General features: G+C 38.4%; 1 protein-coding gene across 2 annotated transcripts in view; it reads left to right on the top strand.

The window, feature by feature from the left end:
• Positions 1 to 20,730, top strand: part of LOC143297520 (phospholipid-transporting ATPase ID-like) — a 63,446-nt gene that overhangs the window by 389 nt on the left and 42,327 nt on the right. The window contains exons 1-4 of one of the 2 annotated variants that reach the window (XM_076609920.1): positions 8,831 to 8,902; positions 12,696 to 12,742; positions 13,398 to 13,456; positions 14,895 to 15,008. In XM_076609920.1, the coding sequence (XP_076466035.1) occupies positions 12,709 to 12,742; positions 13,398 to 13,456; positions 14,895 to 15,008 (207 nt within the window). In that variant the 5' untranslated portion in view covers positions 8,831 to 8,902; positions 12,696 to 12,708. Of the gene's footprint in view, positions 1 to 8,830; positions 8,903 to 12,695; positions 12,743 to 13,397; positions 13,457 to 14,894; positions 15,009 to 20,730 lie in introns of those variants that run through there. The other variant, XM_076609921.1, reaches the window with a different exon arrangement.

The following is a 20,730-nucleotide window of genomic DNA, read 5'->3' on the forward strand; positions in this document are numbered from 1 at the left end:
TACATCATCAGTGTCATCATCATCATCATCAGTGTCATCATCATCGTCGTCATCATCAGTGTGTGTGTGTGTGTGTGTGTGTGTGTGTGTGTGTGTGTGTGTGTGTGTGTGTGTGCCAGTGTGCGAGTCGGCTGAGTGTACCATGCACGTCAACTGAGTTGCATAAAGAGTGGTGAGATACTGACAAAATGCCGTTTGTTCAGTTGACCGTCTTCTTCTTCTTCTCGCTCGCCGTCAGGTTGGCATTGGGAATGAGATCAGTCTCCGTTCCAAAGGCGAGCATATCTATCAGTTACTTTGTCTTGAGTCATAGGTAGCACAGTCAATCAAGACTGACGGAGGGCGCAGGTAAAGACATAAAAAAAACAACAACAACAAAAACTGCACTTGGCAACTGAGGTAAGCATTCAACACCCTGCTCCACAACCTGCCCTCGGCTCCTGACCAGGCCGCCACATTATGACGACTGGGCCGGGATATCTAGTCAACAGTAATATTAAGTCCGATCAGAGATCCGGGTTGTCAGGTAAATGACCAAATACTGATAAACACTTAACAACAGATGACTCAGTAAAACGCATTGCGGGCATCGACTGGCCCGGTGTCCACTGAGAAACAATTAAAATAAAATGCCCACAGTCCGTGGGAACTGAAGGAACGAACTGGTTGCCCATCATTACGAAGTTTTTGTTGTTGTTGTTGTTGTTCTTTTGTTTTTTGATAAAAGAAAAAGAAGTGAGGAAGTTAGACTGGACAGACCCTGCACAAACATCCAACTGAGAAGGCCGCTGGGAGCCGGCGGAACTTCAAGTCGTGCTGAACTCCGAACATTCATCAACTGAACACTGATAGACGTGTTGTGGACATCCAGTCAGTTCTTGGTGGTCCCTATAATGTCAAACTTTATTCCAGCCTATGGAACAGACTAGAATACTCATCAACAAGGAAATCAGGAATCGAAAAGGAATGGAGTTGGAGGGCCACAGTTTGTGCAAAGCGAGCAACATCCCAACAAGGAAATCAGGAATCGAAAAGGAATGGAGTTGGAGGGCCACAGTTTGTGCAAAGCGAGCAACATCCCAACAAGGAAATCAGGAATCGAAAAGGAATGGAGTTGGAGGGCCACACCTTGTGCAAAGCGAGCAACACCCCAACAAGGAAATCAGGATTCTCCCGAGATGGAATGGAGCTGGATTGGCTATACCCTGTGCAAACATCCAAGCAACACTGTAAGTCGGGAAAAGGGAACATGGAGTAGATATACGGAGGACGAGATGAAGACACCCAGATGGACATGTATGATTGTAGTCGTGTCTGACTTATGACCATTAGAACAGCAGAAATGGCAACTGCTGTCCTGACTATCAGGGCTAAAGCTTTGATTACCGCTGTACATGGCGATTCCACCGACCTTTTGGGTGAACATCTACTGGAAAACGCTATCACAGATAGATACCATTATTCAAATAATTTTCATTATTTCATTCGTTCAGTCTTTCTCTCATCCACTCCTTTCAATCTCTCTTAATACAATATTCAACAGACCATCTCTCTGTGTGTCTTTCTCTGTCTTTCTGTCTGTCTCTTATATACGCAGACTGTGCCAATGTGCCAGAGTACGTGCGAGCGTGCGTGTGTGTGTGTTTGTGTTCCATCGGTCCACATGTTTATTAATTCCGTACATACACACAGAGACACACACATACGCGCACACATAGTCTCTCCTTCTCTCTCTCTCTCTCTCTCACTTGGAATCCTCATATAAATTCCCTTTGCAAAAAGACAGCCCAGAAAACCCATCAACTATCCAAAATCAAATATTTCCTTGACCTTCATTCACGGAAATTATTTTTCCAACATTTCCTTGACCTTCATTCACGGAAATTATTTTTCCAACATTTCCTTGACCTTCATGCACGGAAATTATTTTTCCAAGCACATATCCAGTCTACAATAGATTATGCATCAACACTATGGGACTCCTCAAGTGCGAACACCATGAAGCCGTTACAGAATCTTCATAAACGGGGGCTCAAGCTGATACTCCTTAAAAAGACTTCCCTTTTAAACTCAGACTATAAACAAGCGAATATTCTCCCACTAATCCGTACAATAAAGGAATCATGATGCAAAACTATAAACAAGCGAATATTCTCCCACTAATCCGTACAATAAAGGAATCATGATGCAAAAGATTATGACAGGTAATGTACCACCAACATTAAAAGACAAATTTTCTGTAAATTCATCAAGGAATCCCCCCAAAGTCCATATCCCAATTCCAAGAATTGAATTGTTCAAATCCAGTCTGGTTCACTCAGGCGCCACCCTATGGAACTCACTCCCAGAAACAATTAAACAACACCATTGCCCAACCACCCTCAAAAAACATTGCCTTTCCCACCTTATTCCATAATGTGTAATGTAAATCGTTCATTTTAATGATACTATTTGTCAAATGTGTATGGTTGACTGAGAACCTTCCTCACCTTCTATCCCCCACTCTGGTCTGTAGTGCTGTGTGTTGTGTGTGTTTGTTTCTTTCATTTTGTTCATTTTTTTCCCTATGCATTTTACTAACGCCATGCTAGTGCCTGTATGCCATGTGTGTGTGTGTGTGTGTGTGTGTGTGTGTGTGTGTGTGTGTGTGTGTGTGTGTGTGTGTGTTGTTTTGTTTTATATATATATATATTCCCCCTTCCTGTCTGTTGATGCTGCAAACAAATTTGCTTTCATATCATCCCGCCTAGATTATTGCAATTCTCTCTTAGCTGGCCTTCCCAATGATAAACTCTACAAGCTCCAGAAAATACAGAATAGTGCAGCTCGACTCGGCTTTAAAAAGTCGAGGAGAGAGAGAGTGCTACTGCTTTCCTGCGGACACTTCACTGGTTGCCTGTTCAATAATTAATAATAATAATAATGTTATTTATATAGCGCTGGATCTTGTGCATAGACAAATCAAAGCGCTTTCGCACCAGTCATTCACACGCATGCATAACTCTAAAACTGTAGAAACTAAAGACAAGGAAGAATTGAATACAAAGTTGCCTGTCTATGCTTTCAGTCCCTGAATTGTGATACCACACCCTTATATCTTTCTGAGCTTGTTAACCAGTACTTGCCAACAGAACACTGAGATCTCTTGATTCCTCCCAGCTAACTTTTCCCCGATACTTCCTAAACTCCTGTGGAAAGAGGTCATTTTCCGTCTTCGGCCCAACAACTTGGAATTCTCTGCCTATTGCTCTCAGACAAACAACTCATCTATCTACCTTTAAAACAAATCTTAAAACTTATCTCTTTAAAAAACAACAACAAACAAACAAAAAAACAACTTGTCGTAACTCAAATAGTGCTGTTGTCCCAGGCTCAAGGCAAAGTGAGTGTGTGTGATGGGTGAGCAGAAAGAATGGGGGTGGGTAGGTGGATGGTGGTGGTGGTGTGGTTCGAAAGGGAGAATGACTGCCGATTTTTGCCCCTTTTACCTTTTCTATCCAAAATTTTTATTTTACGATTTTTACAAAATCTGCATGCAAATTACAGTTATGCTCCTTTTTACATGTATGTGTTTTAAGCGAAAATTGCTGTTATCTCAGCCGTTTAATCACACGTGTGTCTGTGTGTGTGTTTGTGTGAGTGTTGGAGTGTAACAGTTGTAGTATTGATAGTATGTTTCTTTGTGAGTTTTTATGCATTGTGTTTTATAACATCAATGATTCTGTTTTATGTTTCTACTACTTTTTAAATGCTTTCTTGTTTCACTTTAGGTACTGGATTGTAAAGCGCTTAGAGCTTACTCATGCTTGTGTTATAGCGCTATATAAAAATAAATTATTATTATTATTATCTCCCACCTGTCTACCTCCCCCGTCCTACTCTCCCTTACCCCATCTCCTCCCTGTCCTACTCTCCCTCTCACCATGTCCCCCCTGTCCTATCCTCTCTTGCCACCAGCTCCCCATTTCCTACTCTCTCAATCCCCCATTTCCCCCCTGTCCCTGGCTACCCCCTCCACTGCTGGACCTCCTACCCCCTGTCAATAACCCTGTATTTGATATAATCACCTGCAAACGCTTCTCAACAGAAAGAAAGACAAAAAGACCACATATTTTCCCTCCTAAGAATGTAGTAGAATTATTGGTTGTGATCACGCCCCCCCCACCCCTCCCTCCCTATGTTCCAGTCTCCCTTCCCACTATCTACCCCCACCCCCACCCCATCTGCACCCACCATGTCCCCGCTGTCCTACTCTCCCCCCCCCTCCCCATCCTGAACTAGCAGACACTTTCCACAGAATTTTTTTTTTTTTTTTTAAAGGGAATCAAGACCACACATTTACCTCAAACTGAAGAACGGAGGAGGAGAGTTTTTGGGTGTGATGCCCGCAGAGATCGCCCTTAATCAGAGCTAAATTTTGCCAACATTTTTCCGCTACAATGCCACCCAACCAAACTAAAATACTCATAATGTCCTGGTGTATCCACTTTGCGTTTACTGCTTTATCAATGATACGAAAGCCCTATATTCATTTGATACAATGTTCTTGCATAATTTGATCGGGCATGATTACCATATTTTCTTGGTTTTTCACCCTTTTACAAAAACAAATCTTACATAATTATCTCACTAACATAAGACCGTTTACATGACACAAAGATAACGTGTGATACATCACTGAAGTTACTCAGCTGCTCTCAGCGTATAAAAACAAATCTTACATAATTATCTCCCTAACATAAGACCGTTTACATGACACAAAGATAACGAGTGGTACATCACTAAAGTTACTCAGCTGTTCTCAGTGTGTATGCTCATCAGCAAACAATGCTTTACCATCGTGTCAAACTGCATGTGAAGCGGAGAAATCAAATGATTATGTCGTTTGAGTAAAAAAGCCAATGGGTTCGGTTGGAAATTACTGCCCTTTGATTAACAGAGGGAACATCCACCTTCACTACCCGGCTTTGTGCCAATATTCAACAATCGACTGAGTCATATCCGTCCCTCACCACCCCGCCTTCCTGTCTTTCTCTGTCTTATTCGTCATCAAGATCAAAATGTATTCTGCTCAGTCTTTAGGATATAGTCTTTAGGATATCGTCTTATCATGCACGGAACTGAACATATATAATCATCAGTGGCTTAAAAAGACACACACACACACACACACACACAAACAAATAAATATAAGTCTATCTCCATGCCTCTCTCACCCCTCTCTTGGTGTGTGTGTGTGTGTGTGTGTGTCTGTGTGTGTCCGTGTGTTTGTGTGTTTCGAAGGAATGGAGAGAGATATATATGTATTTATTTGGTGTGTGTGTGTTTGAAAATGTAGTAAATTTGGGACACTACTTTACTACCTTAACATTCTGCTTTGTGTTCCTTCGAAACCAGCATACACATTGTCGGTCCTTATATTCGTGAATAGATTGATCTAGTGGAGAAAATGTGAGTAGAGAGAGAGAGAGAGAGAGAGAGACAGACAGACAGACAGACAGACAGACAGACAGTGAGAGAGAGAAAGAGAGAGAGAGGGATGTAGAGTTTCACAGACAGACAGACACATACACAGAGACAGCGAGAGATACAGTGAGAGAGAGAGAGGGGGATGTAGAGTTTCAAATGAATTATGTAGTTAAATATCATGTAAATCAATTGGAGAGAGAGACAGACAGACAGACAGACAGACAGAGACAGAGACAAAGACAGAGTTGAATACATCATTGGACCTATGTGGATTTTAGTGAAGAATGAGAGAAGTGAGTTGAAAGAACGAACGAACGAAAATGTTTTAATAAACTTTGGCCATGGACCACCATCCAAAACCAGGGGACTGGGGGGTGGCACGGGAAGGGGTATTATGATACTTGAACAGCATCACGCAATATTATTCTGTTCATGGACGTGACATTTTATTAAATTATGTCTGAGTAGATTGTTTCTCCTTTTAATGAAAGTAAATGTTGATACCTGATAATTTCTCTGCTTGTTGTTTGATCGGAGAAGTGTCCTTGGAGACATATTTAAGCAGTCTTACAGAAATTCATCCGCAACTGAATCAATGTACAGACAACAAACAATAAATGGTATTCAGTTTCAGTTCATCCTGGCAAAAAGGACACACACACACACACACACACACACACACACACACACACACACACACACACACACACACACACACACACACACACACACACACACACACACACACAGATGGATAAACAGGCAGACAGATGGTGATACTGGCATAGAGTTTTCAATGAATAGTGTGACTGTGTATCATGTACATTGATTGTATTTCCATTTTATTGTGTTTCAGTAATTAACTATATTCCTGACACAGCACTTTCAGATTAAAAATATTCACAAATCACTTCAAACACACAATAATTAAGCTTCTGGAGTGTACGCATGTGTAGGCATTAGTCTGTTATATAGTCCATCAGATATTCAGACAGGTATTCTAATTATGTGTATTTGATGTGGTATTGTGAAGTTAGCGAGTGCATTTTCAAAATTACGTCATATATGCTCTTTGCATCATTGCTAAACCTCATGTGAATTTTGGGTAAGTTTGGGACACTTTGAAAATGTGTGTAATACGGGGACGTCCCATAAGATTTTTAAAAGACACAGACAGGTTAGAACTCACTGAAATAACCATTTGGTTCACGGACTCGAGGCTTACACATGTTGCGGCACATATTGTCGCATTGCACATAATTATTATCGCTGGCAATGTATGCCAGGAGAGACACAACAAAAAATCAACTGCACCGGCGACACTGCATGCAAGCTATAACATACTGCGGCATATAATGTCGCCGGGAATCACCCCAACAGTTGTGTTTTTGTGCTGGTGGTGGTGGTGTGTTCGTGCGCGCATACCTGTGTGCGAGTATGAGTGAGTATATGCGTGCGCGTATTACAAGGTGTGTTTGTGTGTGAGAGTACGTTGAAGTGTGTGTGTGTGTGTGTGTGTGTGTGTGTGTGTGTGTGTGTAAGTGGGTGCTTGCGTGCGTGCGCGCACGGCGGCGATCGCGCCCTATGTTATCTGGCGCTTTTATCTTTGCCGTCGTCACTGGTGTTGTCTCCGCCACTTGGCTGGGTTGTAAAGCTTACAACTTTTGTGTCTGTTGTGCTCACTGTGTCGATGTGTGTGTGTGTGTGTGTGTGTGTGTGTGTGTGTGTGTGTGTGTGTGTATCGTGCTAGTGCATGCATTTGAATTATGTATGTGAAAGTGCGCCGTGTGTGTGTGTGTGGGGGTGGTGAGTGTGTATGTGGGCGATGGGTATGTATGAGGGTGGGAGGGGGGTGTCAGATGGTCCGTGTGTGTGTGTCAGTGTGTTTGTGTGTGAGTTCGCGCCGGGGTGTGCGTGTGTGTAAGGTGTGTGTGTAACTGACCTTCAAGTTACGGGTTGGTGATAACATATCGAGGACCAACAATGTATACGCGCGTGCACGCGTGTCACGGTGTGTGTGTGTGTGTGTGTGTGTGTGTGTGTGTGTGTGTGTGTGTGAAAATAATCAATAAAAACGAAAAGAATTTTTTTAAATGCAACAAACAGTAATTGACACACACAACTAATTAATTTTCTTCTTTATTTTGTGTATTACAAATTATATAACATGAATTATCCGTGCTAAGTCTAACAGCGGCAAAACGCTCTGTGTGTGTGCACCGCTACTAGTACTGGTATGGTGTGTGTGTGTGTGTGTGAAAACAATCAATAAAAAGCCGTCGAAAACATGAATAATCCATGCAAACACTGACGCATAACCCTACCCCTCAAAACCATATGCCATAAATCATACAAATCATTAATATTTTTTCCCCTGTTTATGTGTTGCTAATCACATTATATTATATTGCTTGTTAATGCTTAATCATACGGATTCAAATCTTTGTTGATTAGTCAAGTTCGCTTACTGTTATCATTAGCATTTCGTTCAAAGGATGATATATTTGTAATATCATTTTTGAAGCAAAATTTCACCAGTTATAATCACTCGAGTCTAAAACACACACACACACACACACACACACACACACACACACGCGCGCGCGTGAACAGTTACTTTTCCCTCACCAGTAGCCGTCTTTTCCCCCTATCTTTGTCAAATAACACTTTTGGCTAAAAGACGCTAAACTGAAGAAGAAGAAGACAACAACAACAACAACATCAACAACAACACAGACACAGACACACACGTACACACACATGAACGGGGGAGTATCGACACGGGGGAGTATTGACACGGGGGAGTATCGACACGCTCCCGTGTATGTGTGTCAGTGAGTGTGTGTGTCTGACGCAGAGAAAACGAGTTTCAAACTGGGCTTTCCGTTCGGATGTAATCGGGCGAGTAACATTCTCTCGATCTGACATACAAACACCTGTTTTATATATATATATATATATATATATATATATTTATAACTTTTTATTGGTTAGTTGTTTGTTTACCGCCCGTTTGGATTTTTTTTAAATTAATTTTTGTTTTCTTAAATAACAACATCCTCTAATTTTTCCTCTAACTGACGATGAAATCCATGACACATTGTTTTCACAGAAACAGTTTCTCGAAAAGTGTCACGCCCATCCAGGGAGCATACATTTTCACTTTGACACAGCGCATCGTTAATAAACTGAAAATGATGTAGCAGGTAAAGTAAACAAAGAAACTACACGAATAACACTAAAATCGCTTGAATTACTTGGAATAATCACTAAAAATTATGATTATTATTGATGAGGGAATCATTGAAAACTCTACATATTGTAAATAAAAGGAACTCACACGGATTTTCACTTTGCAGTCATTTGCATATCAAGATGGAAGCGCGCCGGAATGACCACTCGCACGGAAATGTTAAGTTGCAGTAGGAATTTGGTAAGACTGACCTTGATTATTATTTGTAAGTGTGCTTTATTTTAAGTGCAAACTGCATGATTTGTACACATTTGAAACATTAACCATGCGAAATTGAGTGGATAGACTGAGAAAATGCTGTTCATGCGTTGGCAGCGATGAGCGACAAAAGCTGATCTCATGACAGACAGTTGCTTGATGATCACTATTACCCACCTGTCTCCTGTGTTTCCCAGTATCAATATTTTGCTACAGGGATCACAAAAAGTATAAATACGTTGTTCTACAGTTTGTTGATTATACATGTAAGTGAATGCAAATGTGATGGAAAAAATGTTAGATAGCGATAATGAGGTCGGAAGTAAAAATGAAAGACAACGGGTTTTACCCTGGGTTGGTTGACTCCAACAAGTGTGACTCAGTAAGTCACTCATCATAACCAGTAGGAAACAACAGATCGTATTTTGTCTTTTGGTAATGCGAGGACAAGATGGTAAGTCACAACCGTGTAATTTTATCTCAGTGTTGATACAGTTTGCATACATTTTCCGTTTATACTTTATGGCAGCTCAGAAGAAGAAAATGTTATTAGCATATGATGTTATGTTGCTTGCTTATAAATTAACTTTCTCTTGTTTTGTTTTACAGGACAAAAAAAAAGAAGAATTTATATATCTTGGGAAGGATAAAAAGACAGTTGTCTTAAGGCAGGTTGCATACTGATGGACTATATTAAATTTCAGTGATCAGAATATTGACAAATATTTTTTATCATAGAACAATTCATCATGGATTACACTAGAGAGAAGGTTTCTTAATCAATATTATGATGTAGCAGTATGTTATTATGCATGTAACCAGTGCAGAGAAAGTTATGGAATGCTGAATGGAATGTGTGTGCATGTGCGCGCATGCGTGCGTGTGTGTGTGTGTGTGTGTGTGTGTGTGTGTGAGTTGATGTAAGTGTGAATGTACTTTCCTATTGTTTTGTTTATGAAGTTCTGGTAAGTGATGCCAATCCGTGTGAGTTCCTTTTATTTACAATATGTGATCCTTTTTTTGCCAGTTGTCAGGTTAACAAACTGTTTTTTTAAAATTTAACCACATATATATATATATATATATATATATATATGTATATATATGTATATATATATCTGTGTGTGTGTGTGTGAAGTATGGTAGGGACTTAAAAGTTAAATATGTGAAAAATAATTGGACAGACATTAGATTATTTTGTTATGACATCAGGTCTCACTAGTTAGAACTTAGATGATGTATGGAATTGCATTGTTTTGCTGGCCCAGACCCCAGTCTTAGAATCTGAGGTTGTTTCATTGTTGTCCGAGATCACATTTATCATTTCTGTGTCGTCTTATCATTTCTCTGTCTTCCACCTGTAAAAATACAAAGTCCTTCAAATATCCAGTATTTTCTTTTCTGTCATGCCCTTCTGTATGGTATACCTTTTATTTGACATCAGCCATTCCACTTACGTGCCTTATAATTTTGGGGGGTTATTATATTTTCCAATGACTTTTTTTTTTAAAACAACAGTTTGTTTTTTCCTGTACATGTTTAAAACTGAATTGACCCCCTAAAACAGAGTATGGCTGCCTACATGGCGGGGTAAAAACGGTCATACACGTAAAAGCCCACTCGTGTGCATACGAGTGAACGTGGGAGTTGCAGCCCACGAACGCAGAAGAAGAAGAAGAAGAAGAAAACTGAATTGTATCCATGCTGTGAACAGTTAGATTTTCTGTTTGCATGTGTGTTGGAAAGGTGGTGTCTTCGTCACAGATGACATATTAATATTTTGACAGCGAGCATGTATTGTGGCACACGTAGGTTGAGTGCCAGTCAGTCGTTGAGTTAATGATTATTGATTGAGCTGGAAATAGAATAAATGATGTTAGACAAAATGAACTTATTCTTAAATAGTTTATGCTAGGTACTAAGGTAGTGTACATTTTTTCTTGTTGTTAGGTTGATATGTTCATTTTTGCAATTGAATCATCATTTGATTCAAAAGAAGGTGCCATTTTAATTCTTTAATGAAAGCCAAAATTTGATTGGATGATTGTGTCAAGAAATAGGATTGGATATGTGGGGATGACAGATGGCCTTTCCTTTGCAACAGTTGGGTGGTTGCGACTGTAAATAATTGGTCAGAGGCAAAGTGCTTTGCTTCCTTTATTATTTTGAATATAAAGATGAAGATGGTTTGGGTTGTGATCGGCTGGAGAAGAGTGGAAAGAAGATGGTTTTGACATGATAATCAGAGAGGAGAGTGATTGTCGGCTAGCATGTTTTTATGATTTGTTGAGCAGAGCAAATGATGGATAGGACTGTGTCAGTTCACGCTGAGAGTTATGACAGCAATGTTTTTCATAATCATTTTTCTTTGATGTTTCATGGTGTATAGGCTGATGGCTTTTTTCCGTTGGACATGTGTGACGGTTCTTGTGAGTTGTGTGGACTTTTGTTGGAGTGAAACTTGTTTTGTGTCATTATGAAAAAAAAATCAACCACCCCAACAAAGGTTTATTTTGGATACTTTTTATTTATGTTAATGTTGAATATGTAACTATTATTCATGGTATTATTACTTAGATACAGTTTGCGTGTGCCTTGTTTGCTACATAATAACGATAAGTAATTAATATGATAAAGCAGTTAATTTAGGATTTAATTACACATACTTAACCGTGACCCAACTAGTTTTAGGATTTTTATGCACATGTGTGTGTCTCTGGTATGTCTCTTGTGAGAATGAGATTGTAATACAAAAAAAAAAAGTCATGATAGCTTTACTTGGGGAAAAAACAGTGAATATTACAAACATGAAAGTACTAAAAAAAAACCAAACAACACACATGTATTTGGACCAAGTCTGGTATTCATTGTTTCTCATTTATTTGCATCATCATCATGAAATAATGCATATATTTGAGGGGTGGAGGTAAATATATTTTAGGCTGTAGTATTTGAGCTCAGTTCAAAAAATGTGCTCAAGCTTTAGTCATGGTTTATTTGTCTAAATCATATACAAATGGATATGATACAGCCACTTCAGTGGAATTTCCCCCTTGTTCCTGCTTAAAAGTTAAATACATGCCGCATTCAGCTTGTTGATCAGTCAGCAGTTGAGGAAGAATTTGACAAGGAAAATGTTCTCCTCTTCAAAACTACTTCTTGGATAGTTGTGTGAGGAGAGTAGTTAATGTCTCAGCAATAGAACATGGACACTTGCAACTCCTACCACCACCAGGGATCAGCTAAACTGACACTCAGTTATTACGGGTGAGAGGGTTGTTATTTAAACAGTACCAGTAAATGAAACCTCTAAAGCTTTGGCACAGAATGATTTAAAAAAGAAAATTTAGATAGTTAATTTTACAGTTTCTGCAGATTTTAATATTACTTAAAAAAAAAAAAGCCTTCTTATGATTAGTCTGAGAAAAAGAAAAGAAAAGAAAAAATCAAACACATTGCTCTAAACATATATATGTGATGGACTCGGGGTAAGGGTGGGGTTGGAGTGGAGTGGTGATGGGGATAAGTAGGACAGGGGATAAGGGTATGGTTGGAGTGGAATGAGGAAGAGGAGAAGATAGCAGCATTCGGTACACGGCCACATATATATATATACAGAAGGGTTTCAGTAAAGTTGTCAGCTTTTCTGTTTGGTTTTGCAACTTGTTGTCACGTTCCCGTTTTATGTTAATGTTGGGTTTTTTTTTGTTTGTTTGTGCACAATGTCATTAATGTATTCATTGTTATAAGTGTGTTCCTGCACAACTTGTTGCAGTTTCTAGCGGACCATGAAGCCATTTTGGACCAAAGAAAGACCACCAGGTGAGTCCGTTTGTGTGTGGGCTAGTGTGTCATTGATGTGAGTATATTTCTATGTATTGCATCATTTTTATTATTATTATTATTATTGATTTTCTTCTTCTAATTTTGTTACATTTAAACTATTTTAAATGGAAGTAAAGAAATGAGACAAACATACAAGCATGAACAGATCAACTTAAAAAAACAAAAGATGTGAAATGGCAACATTTTTAGCGAAATGCGCATTGCATATTGTATAATTTTACGGACATTCAACTTCTTCAACATGAATACTTAGCTAGATAAAATCCATACATAGATACATATATACACATACATGCAGTGATACACACTGTGAATTTTCCTGGTTTTCTGAGATGATGTTTACTACACACACGCACGCACGCACGCATTTGCATACGTTACATTCAGACTTACATTCTTATATATTTCAAGCTTACATTCTTATATTCGTACAAATTGGGTCATTTGTATGCCCATTCTCTCTGTCTGTCTGTCTGTCTGTCTGTCTATCTATCTGATACATATGTTTATCTATGTGTGTGTGTGTGTGTGTGTGTATGTGTGTGTGTGAATGTTCAATGTGTGTTCTTACATATCTGCATGCACAACACACAGTCATGATGACAGCTGTAAAGTGTAGTGGTTTTTGCAGAAATTGAAAGGAGGATCAGAGTGAATGATGGGGAATACAACTCGAACTTCCAGTATGCAGTGAGTATTTTTTCGTGTGCTACATTAATTGAAAAAAGGTGATTTCTGTATGTCGTGTAGGGCTTGGGTAGACATACATGAATATAGCAAAACAACATACCCCCCCCAGCATACCGCTTCCCAGAAAATAAAGAAAAAGGTTGAATAATCAGTGAATATAGAATGTTCAGTATTTTCTCCAGTGAACAGTTATTTGCAGATGAAAGAAGCTGAATGAAGTGGCAGTTTATGATAGAAATGATATAATCAGTTTTTTTTGGGTTTTTTTCTGGTTATCTATGTCAAAACATAACATGCAGATCTGCCATCCCATAGTTCATTGCAGGATTTAATGCACTTAGTTGTACTTGATTCCGCTCTTGTCCTGAAAAATAACACTTTCGAGCAAAAACAAAAGTCACAAAAACAACAACAAAACAACCATAAAACAAAACAAACAAAAAAAAAAGAAAAAGAAAAAAAGAAAGAAAAACAAGGCTGTTTTGTGATTATATACAGACAGTGCCTTTTGCAAAGCCCCAGAGGCTATTCCTGAGATCTGTGCAAATCTGGGGTATAGATAGATGGAGAGGGAGGAGGGGCAAAGATCTGATGTCGCTGACCACAGCTGTTGTGACGTCACTATTACCGTAGTACCTGGTGACAGAAACGGGGGGAAAAAAAAACATTCTTCTTGTCATGAGTCCCAATAGTGATAGACCCATTTCTTTCTTGTACTGTTCCAAACATTATGTGTTATTTCAATCTGAGAGCTATGCCGTCTTTTTAAAAAAAATTTTTTTAATTTATATACACCCCAGAAAACAGAGTATGGCTGCCTACATGTTGGGGTAAAAGCGGTCATATGCGTAAAAGCTCTCTCGTGTACATACAGGTGAACATGGGAGTTGCAGGTCACGAAGGAAGAAGAAGAAGAAAAAGATTTATATACAAATCCAGTGATTCTTACCATGATGAGTGTGCTTTGAATATTAAAACAACAACAACAAACAAATATAAAAAAATAACAACAGCTAAACAAGACTCATTTCTGTGTTTGGGATGTGCTGATGTGATTTTCACACTTAACCTAATTTTGTCATGGAAAACGCACACACATATACATACAGACACACCCCCCCCCACCCCTTCACACTCACACACACACACATGGTAAACCATCACCCACACACACATAGACTCCCCCACATAGACACACTCCACACAGACACACACACAGACAGATTCACACACACACACACACACAGATGCACCCCCCCCACACACACACACACAGAGATGGCCACACACATAGTGTTTTACCATAACTCACAAACACCCACCCCCACACCCCCACATAGACATCAATCCACAAAAGTTTAATGGAAATGAATTATCTCTTTTTTGTGTGTTGAAGTCTTGTTTCTGATCTTTGAAAGATCTTTTCTTTTGTCCCCAGCAAAACAAAATCACCACCTCGAAGTACAACATCATCACGTTTTTGCCCCAGAACTTGTTTGAGCAGTTCCAGCGTCTTGCCAATGCATATTTTCTGGGGTTACTCATCCTGCAGGTCAGTTCTTTCAGTTTTGAACCTGTCTTTTCGGTCATTCTGTCATTCTCTTGATGAATGTGCGTCTGATGTGAAAGCAGGCACGAGTGGATATATTTTGATGAGTCTGTTAAATATAAAAAAAAAAAAAAAGTGCGCTTTCATTGGGTTGTTTATGACATTTTAAAGTTTCGTTTAGCTTTTCATGTTGTGTTGATTAAATGGTCTCTGATGTTTTTGTGTTGTGTTTTTTTTGTTGTGTTTTTTTTTTTACACTGTTTTTGTCAGTGAGCATCCTTATTAATGTCATTGGTAATTTTATTCACACTTACCACATGTTTGTTACCCTACATTGTTTACATCCCTGAAGGATAAGATATGACAGCAGCATGAAAAATATTTTTTTTATATGGAGGTTAAAATAGTTAGCATGGTGAAGCTGTTGAATTTTTCTTTTATTTGTTTGTTATCTCGTCTGTTATCAGTGTTATTTGCAGATTGTGAGCTCATTTTTTGCTGAGGTTGCCTTTGTTGTAAACAGCTTGTTTGCTTTGTATTTTGAGTCCTTCTTTCTCCCTGATATGTGTTTCACTGAATGGATGGATATTGTGAGACTGTTTTATTGTCTGGTATGTGAATGAGTCTTCCCAGCAGTAAATGTATATTTTTTAGCCCGATCTCCCAATCGAACCATATAATTATGTGACCTGGTTGAAGACAAGATTTGACAAAAAACAAGAACGCCAGAGAATCGACAGACAGACAGAAAATACGAAAAAACTTAGCCGTATGAAGAGCACAGGAACAGAAGTCATAATGGCTGCTGGAAAAAGAGGGCACTAGTCAGGGGGGGCAAAGGGGAGGTTGCCTACTTCCAGGAGGTTATTGGCCATAGCTACTTTCGTTTTCTCCGCATAGGCGGATAGTAGTTTGCACAGGACAGGAATGTCAGACCCCTGCCGGAGTCTGCACTAGTGGGTCACGGTAAGTATGTTACTTAAACATAATTTTAGAGAAAATTTCCTTTGTCTGGTTTGTGAACGGTCTTACAAGCAGTTAATGTACTGTGATATATGTTCACTTGTTGTGAAGGGACAGATATTGTGAGACTATATTTCTGTATTGGTATGTGAATGAGTCGTCCCAGCAGTAAATGAGTATTGTCACGTTTATGAACAGTCTTACCAGCAGTTAACGTATTGTCAGTGTTCATATTCAGTGTGAATCAGAATACATCAGCATCAGATACAGTATTAGCCTCCCAACTGTTTCAGGTAAAACCGCTTTAGTGCACAGACATTAGGTTAATGGCCAACACCTGTGGTGAGCAGGGGATTAAACCTGTGTGATAAATTGAATAATTCAGTGAGAATGTGCTTAGGTGTGTATACATTAGATTTATATTAATTTACATTATGTACATTTTGTTTTGTTTTATGATATTTCCTTATTGGGTTCACCATGAAATAATTCCACTTTATTAGAAGTGTGTTTGCTTGTAGCAGCAGTCAGTATGATTATTGGCTGTTTTTTTTTTTTAAATAATTTTTTTTAATATGCTTTTCATCTACTTGTAATCTGTGTGTCACTGTGTGTGTCTGTCTCTGTGTGTGTACTTGACTCTTGTGATTTCAGTTGTGTTTGCATATCATTCACATACTCAATTTGGGTATGAGCCCCAGGTAATTCAGTAACTGTGTTTTCTTCCCTCACACATATTTAGAAAACACATTTTCAGTCTGCAGCAAGTGATGAGAGACATTTACATTTAAAAAAAAAATCCTTCTAATGGTTCAACTGTGCCAGTAAGAAAAAGATGATTTCAGATTTTGACATCTACATAGATTAGATGAAATACTAACTTTTTAAGGGTATAGAACATCAAGCATATTTATTGTATAGCTCAGGAAAGAGACATGCCTGCCACTGCAAATATGCAGTATGTTATTTGTAGTACAGTGAAGTGAACAAAATGAAAAAAAAGGAAAGAAATCTTTTTTGAAAAATAATATGGTTTCAAAAGTATCACTTCACTCAACATTGTGCTTGATGTCAATCACATGCAAGTTTAGTTAATGGTCCAGATGTTGCCAGCTAAAATCAACAAGCATTGTTGAATTCCTGGACATATGAAGGATTTAATCCAAACGCAGTACACATGGTCAGTCATTTGTATTTTTAGGGAAAGTAGCAGGTTGCAGTGTTTCACTAAAAGCAACAAAAAACAAAACAAACAAAAGAAACCCAAACAAAGACCAAACGGATCAAAAGAGAGTGATCAACTAGAGAATGATAGAAAGGACAATGTTAAACATCAATTTGGTGTCATATACTGTACCATGTCAAACTGATGCAAACTAGGCCTATTGGTTTGCTCTGCTTGGCCAAATTTCGCGCGGCTAACAGTGAAAAGACGGGCCCACCCGCTCTCAGCCAATCAAACGCCTCTAAAAACTAAATTTCCTGTATTCTTTCACAAAACCCTATTCTTGCATTACTGCATCAAAAGCATTTTGTTTGTGAGGTGTACACGTCTGATTTAGACTTAACGTTTGTGATCGGTCATAGAATATTGTATGAATCTATCAAACATTTTTTTTGTTTTGTGTTTTACTTATTTGATGGAAAGCACGAAAGCATAGGTACATTTACATTTCTTTAAATTTTAATACATGTTCAGCTTTACAAACAGTTACACTGTCATGGCTACATTTTGTAGATATGACCAAATTGACCAAAAAACAACAAAAAAGCCCCAACAAAAAACCCTCCCCCAAAAATCAACAACAAGAAAACAACAATAAAAATACAGAGAAGAGTGAAATTCTGTTATAAATTGTCAGGAGTACTGATAAATGAATTTGGGGAAATGGCACCTCTGAACAAGAAATGCTAAGAGAATGAGCAACATATGTTACAGGAATAGTTAATTATTGGAGATTGATAAAGTATACTGTATTGTGTGTTTGGAGATCTAGAGTATTCTGCATTTAGTGTAGTACTGAACACTGCCTTACATGACATGAGGAAAACGTGAATAAATCATTACACGGAAATGTTCTAAACCATGCAACACATTAGCAAAATGTTCTAAATAATTCGACACAAGAAGAACAAGTTGCAATTGAATATAAAAAAGAAATGTTCTAGATATTAATCATTAAATGTCTTGGAAAAAGTGGTTTCAGACCAGAAAGTGATATATTTAGAGATGGTGTTTGTTCGACAACAACAAAAAGAACAAACACTCCATTTCCCCTCAAAATTTTGTCCTTGTGTACCATATTTGTTACTGAAAGTGTCATTACTGTGAAGTGTTGTAGTTTGTGTATGGATTCAGGTTGTGCTGGTGATGACACGTTGTGTACATGTGTGTGGTGGTGTTCAGGGCTCGTGAGTCAGTCTCAGAGGAGGCGGTGGATAGTAAGTGTGTGTGTGTGTGGATAGAGGTTTCTGTCAGTGGGCACCTCACCAGAGTGGACCCAGCACAGGACTGCTTGCTCCGAGTGGTGTCCTGGGCTCAGTTCTCCTGATGACTGTTGTTCTGCATCGTGTGTCAGTTTTTCTAAGTGGACACGTGTTCCTTTTCACAGTTTGTGTGCCGACACATTTTTTGTTGTTGTTTTAGTTTTTGTTGTTTGTTTGGGTTTTTCAAATTTTTTTTTTATATATCTTCCTGAAATTCTGTGACTTATTGTTCAGTTCTATTGAAGTAAACTCAAGCCAAATAATTCAAGCAGCTTGAAAATCAAACACTGCATTGATTAGTAATAATGTTCTTGTACCTAATAAACCCGTTTGCACACATAGTCACACCCTCATAGAATGTTCTGATACCTAATTATTCTCATTTGTGCACATAGTCACACCCTCATTCAGGGAGGAATAGGTACACAATTCCTCTGTAAGAGAGTCTCATGGCAAAATCTTACCTTGTATTTCTTTATCTTTCTTGTTCTTAAAGTTGTTTTTAACGCTCTCTCTTAAAGTAAAAGGGACTCTTGTATTGTGATACAGTGCTTGGAACTGTTTACCCAATACCAGAAGTCTGTTAAATGTCACCAGAAGTTTGGAGTGAAAGTAAGACTTCCAGATCAGTAATATCTAAATTTTGTAATACATCAAAGGAAAATATCAAAACAACCCGGAAAATCAGTTACTCTGTGTTTCCTGTCATTACAAATGGCATGAAAAACAAGCATGGAATGCTTAAGTTGCTGAAGTGTGTGGCTTGAGTTTATTTGGAAGCATTTGATCATATTTTGTTTCAGAAGTCTTCTGTGTTGCACTGAAATATTGTAGAGTCATTTTTCATAAAAGTCTGTTGTTTTTTTAAGAAGCAGACTCATAGCACATATTGAACTGGTTGAAAATTGGGGAAGGAAGACAGTGTTGCTTGGTTCAATGTCTAAGTGCTTTAAATGGATTATTATAACATGTTAAAATTGCAGTGAATTTTCTTTTAGGTGACTTAAAAAGAATGGCATATTTGAATAGACAGCTGAATATTAGAAAACAACAGTTAAGTATTTTATTTTAAACATATTCATATACTCAGAAAAGTCTACCGTAAACAGAAGAAACATTAAAAGAGAGAGAGAGTGAGAGAGAGAGGTGTCTGGTTTCCTGCTGTTCCATTTTCTGCCTTTGGATGATGTGTATGCTACATTAAGCACTTCCAGTGTCTATTGAATTACGTTCCATCAGTTTACTTCCTCACTGGAAGCAGTGGAGAGGAAGTAGCCCAGTGTGCTGGATGGACTCCCTCCCTTATGTATGAATACTTGAATGAATTGCATAATCCAGATAACTGAAAGAACACACACACACACACACACACACACACACACACACATCACTTGATTTACTTCCATCTTCAGAGGCCTTCCCAGTCTGGTTTATTTTGCAAACAATACAGTGATTCTTTGTTATAGTTTTTTTTAATACAACTTGAAGTGTTTCAGATTCTCTTGTGTTTTTTTCTGTTTGTTCGTTAAGCATACTTCTTTTTTTTATTTTATTGTTTTTTTGTTTTTGATATATGATACCATAGTAAATGAACGATACAGAACACAATTCAAGTGCATTTGTGTGTGTGTGTGTGTGTGTGTGTCTGTGTGTGTGTGTGTGTGTGTGTGTGTGTGTGTAAGAAATAGGTATGCTTTGATCATCAGGCAACAGCTCATAGACCATTCATACACATGCACACGCATGCACACATAGAGTCCAGTATTACACATGCCTGGTGTTATGTATTGATGTGTTCACCCATACACCTATGACACAGACAGACACACACACACGCACACACACAAATTCACTCACTCACTCACTGCATGTGTAAGTCCAAGCATCCATAGACAGATATAGGCAGACACATGTCTAGCTTGTAGTAAAGTTTTAGAGCTAATTCTGTGATTTACATATTTGTGTAATTCCTTGAGACTGGCCGGAATGACAGAGATTCAAATATTGTTCATGTGTAAAAAAGGTTTGGACAGCCTGTCACAAGGTGCACTGTGTGATGCCTTTTTCTTTCATTTCTTCAGTGTGTGTGTGTACTAATGTTTGTACTAGGTTATAAGTTTGTACACAGTGAACATGTTTATGTTTCTCTCTCTCATTATTTATCTTTCCTGTTCCAGAGTGTATGCCTTTCTTTTGCTTTGCAAGGTGACCTCAGTTATTTTGATGTTTGTCAAAGTCTGTCTTCAGATTTCATTTTGTATCAGTTTTTGCCGGT

The sequence above is a fragment of the Babylonia areolata genome, chromosome 22 (genome assembly GCF_041734735.1).
Source record: "Babylonia areolata isolate BAREFJ2019XMU chromosome 22, ASM4173473v1, whole genome shotgun sequence".
In the NCBI taxonomy this organism is placed as follows: Eukaryota; Metazoa; Mollusca; class Gastropoda; order Neogastropoda; family Buccinidae; genus Babylonia; species Babylonia areolata.